Below are 3,337 nucleotides of genomic sequence, written 5' to 3'. Positions count from 1 at the left end.
ACTTATGATAATATTGATGATAGTATCACTGATAACTAGCCCACATTCACTAAATACTTACTCTGTCTCAAGTACTGTCCTAAACTCAGGTGTGTATAACACTGTCTCGTTTCAGCTTCACAGTCTCTTACTATCACCACAGAGATCTTTGTGTTTAATATGACACAACTTGCCCAATAGCATCGCCCATTCAAAAATTAATTCAAGTTCCAGCAGCAGTATTTCTAACAGCTTGCTTCCAATGGTGATTTTATCACGGGGCCAAATGAATAGAAAACCCCATATTTCCACATTGCTGTGAATTGTGTTTAATGATAAGGAAGTTTCCTGTCTTCCATTTTTACTTTTTCAATATTTCTTCTTCCTCAAATTGTTTAGTGATTGCTCACTTTTCATTAGAAGTTTAATCTTTCCTCAATTATCATGTTACAATGCTTTATATTTAAATATATTGATTACCTTTGTCATAAATACTGTACATTCTTCCACCTTGTATTTGTCTCTTATTCTTCCTAATATTTTTCCATGGAAACTATGATTACATACTCCCAAAGAAGTATTACATACACTCTCTGGTGTACAATGGCTATTTACCAAGGAATAATGTAAATCTGTAGTGAAAAAACTAAAATTAAAACCACATGTATACTAGAAAGAGTTTGAATCAAAGAACCATTTCTATTCACTGTTACACAGACATTCCATGGCCCACTCAGTCTTCCTTTATCTGCCTCCGGTATCAGAGGTGACAACTCTTCCTTTATCCTTTTTTTTAACTTTACACACAGTCACAGCATCTATTTTGATGTTTGTAAATTCAAGTGGAGGAAGTCATAGTGATGATCTTAACTTTACACACGAAGACTTCTAGCTGGAATAGATGTTGGTGCACTTGGGACATGGAGCTTAACAGCTCATAATGTAACTGAAATATGTTGTTTCTGTTTTTACCTACAAGACTGCATGAGATGCAGTCAGTCTTGGGCTACCTGTACTTTAGGAGAGTGATATAGTACCAAGAAGAGAATGGCTGTTAAATTCTGACTTTGAGTCTTGGTCCCTCCATTACTGAGTGTATAAATTATTGGTTGTTATTGAGTCACACTAGCAGTAAAATATAGATCATGTCTATCTGTCAGGGTTTTGTGAGAATTAGGAAGAGTGTAGTTGAGGTATTGAGTAGTTTATTGCCTTTTGATCAAGTCTTAATTATCAGTTATACAATCTTCATCAAAGTGTTTGAAGATGGAGGGATTGTCACCTATAGTCATCAATATATATCTAAAGTAAGCTATAATTTTATTACCTTGAATCAAATCATGTCTTATCTGTGATATTTGATGCTCACTGTTGGAATGCAGGTGCACACATCATTTAAAAGAGACAACTCATAAAAAATCACATGACCAGCAAGATAAATTTCAGAAAGCTTCTATATTACTAGCCATTTCAGCCAATTTAAAATGACTGTATTAAAGAGCCATCTTTATCGGGGGCTTCCCTGGTGTTGCAAGGGGTTAAGATGCAGCTGTAAGTCTGTCTGCAGCCACTGCAACGGAAGTTCAATCCCCAGCCAAGGATCTGGCATGGCAGACCTTTCTTGTCTCTCCACTGCTCCCCTTAGCAGCGGATTTCAGTAGATCTGCCTGTTCTGCTCTCTATTCTGAATCTGGTGAATCTTCTCACCCTCCCCCACACACATCTCTGGCTTACACTGCAGCTCATGTGTGCATAAATAAATATTTTTTTAAAAAGGAAATTTTTATCATTAAAATGTTTATCAAAGTAGATTGGGGGTACGAAAATGAAGAGGAGTTGAAATGAATTGGGACTTCCATTTTGTCATTTATGTATAATGATATACTTCATAAAGTAAGGCTGAACATGCAACTGCTTTCCAACCATGAGATGAGAATAGAGTGCTTCACAAAGGTTCACTGCAAGTTGTATTTGGTATTGTATTGTTCAATAAAAAAATCAGGTCCATTCAATAAGGGTATTCAATAATTATTTAATGACTTCTTTTCTACTTCATATTTTTCAGGAATGAAAAATAAATGAGCCATGATGAATTGGGCAAATGAGAGCTCCGCCAAAGAGTTTATACTACTTGGCTTTTCAGACAGGCCCTGGCTACAAATGCCTCTATTCATCCTCTTACTAATATCATATACAATCACCATCTGTGGCAATGTTTCCATCATGACAGTATGTATTCTGGATCCCAAACTTCATACACCCATGTATTTCTTTCTCATTAATCTCTCCATCCTGGATCTCTGCTATACCACAAGCACAGTCCCTCATATATTGATAAATATTTCTCACCACAAGAAGACCATCAGTTATGGAGGCTGTGTGGCCCAACTCATCATCTTCCTGGCCCTCGGTGCAACTGAGTGTCTCATCCTTGTGGTTATGTCCTTTGACAGATACGTGGCAATCTGCAGACCCCTCCACTACGTGGTCATCATGAATCCTTGGTTCTGCTTAAGGATGACAGCTGTATCATGGTTCGTTGGCTTCAGCAATTCAGTGTTGCAGTCTTCCTTGACACTTCACATGCCACGCTGCGGCCGTCGGGAAGTGGACCACTTTTTCTGTGAGGTTCCTGCCCTTCTCAAGTTGTCGTGTGCTGACACAAAGCCTATTGAGTCTGAGCTCTTTTTCTTTAGTGTATTAATCTTGCTAATTCCGGTGACATTGATCATCATCTCCTATGGCTTCATAGTGCGAGCAGTATTGAGAATCAGGTCAGCAGAAGGACGAAGAAAAGCTTTCGGGACATGTGGGTCCCACATGATTGTGGTGTCTCTCTTTTATGGGGCAGCCATCTACATGTACCTACAACCACCTTCATCCACCTCTAAGGACTGGGGGAAGATGGTCTCCCTTTTCTATGCGATCTTTACACCCATGTTGAATCCCCTCATCTACAGCCTTAGAAATAAAGATATGAAGGAAGGTTTCAAGAGGGTGATACCACAAATCTTTTTTTGTAAGAAGTGAGACGTACTCCATTGTGATAAGGATATTCTGACTCTACTTATTCTTGAAGATGGCAATAATGTTTGAGCTGATTTTTCTATTTTCCAGGCTGTTATGATTTCATTTAACTTTACCAAGGGTGAGGAAAGTCTGCCTCTACTCAGGAATCAAAGCTAAGAGAAAAAAATATCTTTCTATATTAAATAGTCCCTTGCTTTAGAGATGTCCCCTCATTGTACTCTGCTCTTTGCACTCTTGTGACAAGTCTTGTGAAAAGACTTGTTACTTTTCTATCAGTTTCAGAATAGCTGGAACACTGGGAAAGGAGAGCTTCTCACTAACCTACTAC

At 38.3% G+C, this 3,337-nt stretch overlaps 1 protein-coding gene across 1 annotated transcript; it reads left to right on the top strand.

Annotated features, from left to right (window-relative positions):
- Nucleotides 1-2,067: 2,067 nt before the first annotated feature.
- Nucleotides 2,068-3,009, top strand: LOC101636726 (putative olfactory receptor 2B3). The gene has a single exon (XM_004695724.2). It carries the CDS (start codon nt 2,068-2,070, stop codon nt 3,007-3,009), a length of 942 nt encoding a protein of 313 aa, XP_004695781.2.
- Nucleotides 3,010-3,337: the final 328 nt, after the last annotated feature.

The sequence above is a fragment of the Condylura cristata genome, unplaced genomic scaffold, assembly GCF_000260355.1.
Source record: "Condylura cristata isolate star-nosed mole 26May11 unplaced genomic scaffold, ConCri1.0 scaffold00115, whole genome shotgun sequence".
Taxonomy (NCBI): domain Eukaryota; kingdom Metazoa; phylum Chordata; class Mammalia; order Eulipotyphla; family Talpidae; genus Condylura; species Condylura cristata.
This window is presented reverse-complemented; position numbering and strand designations above follow the sequence as displayed.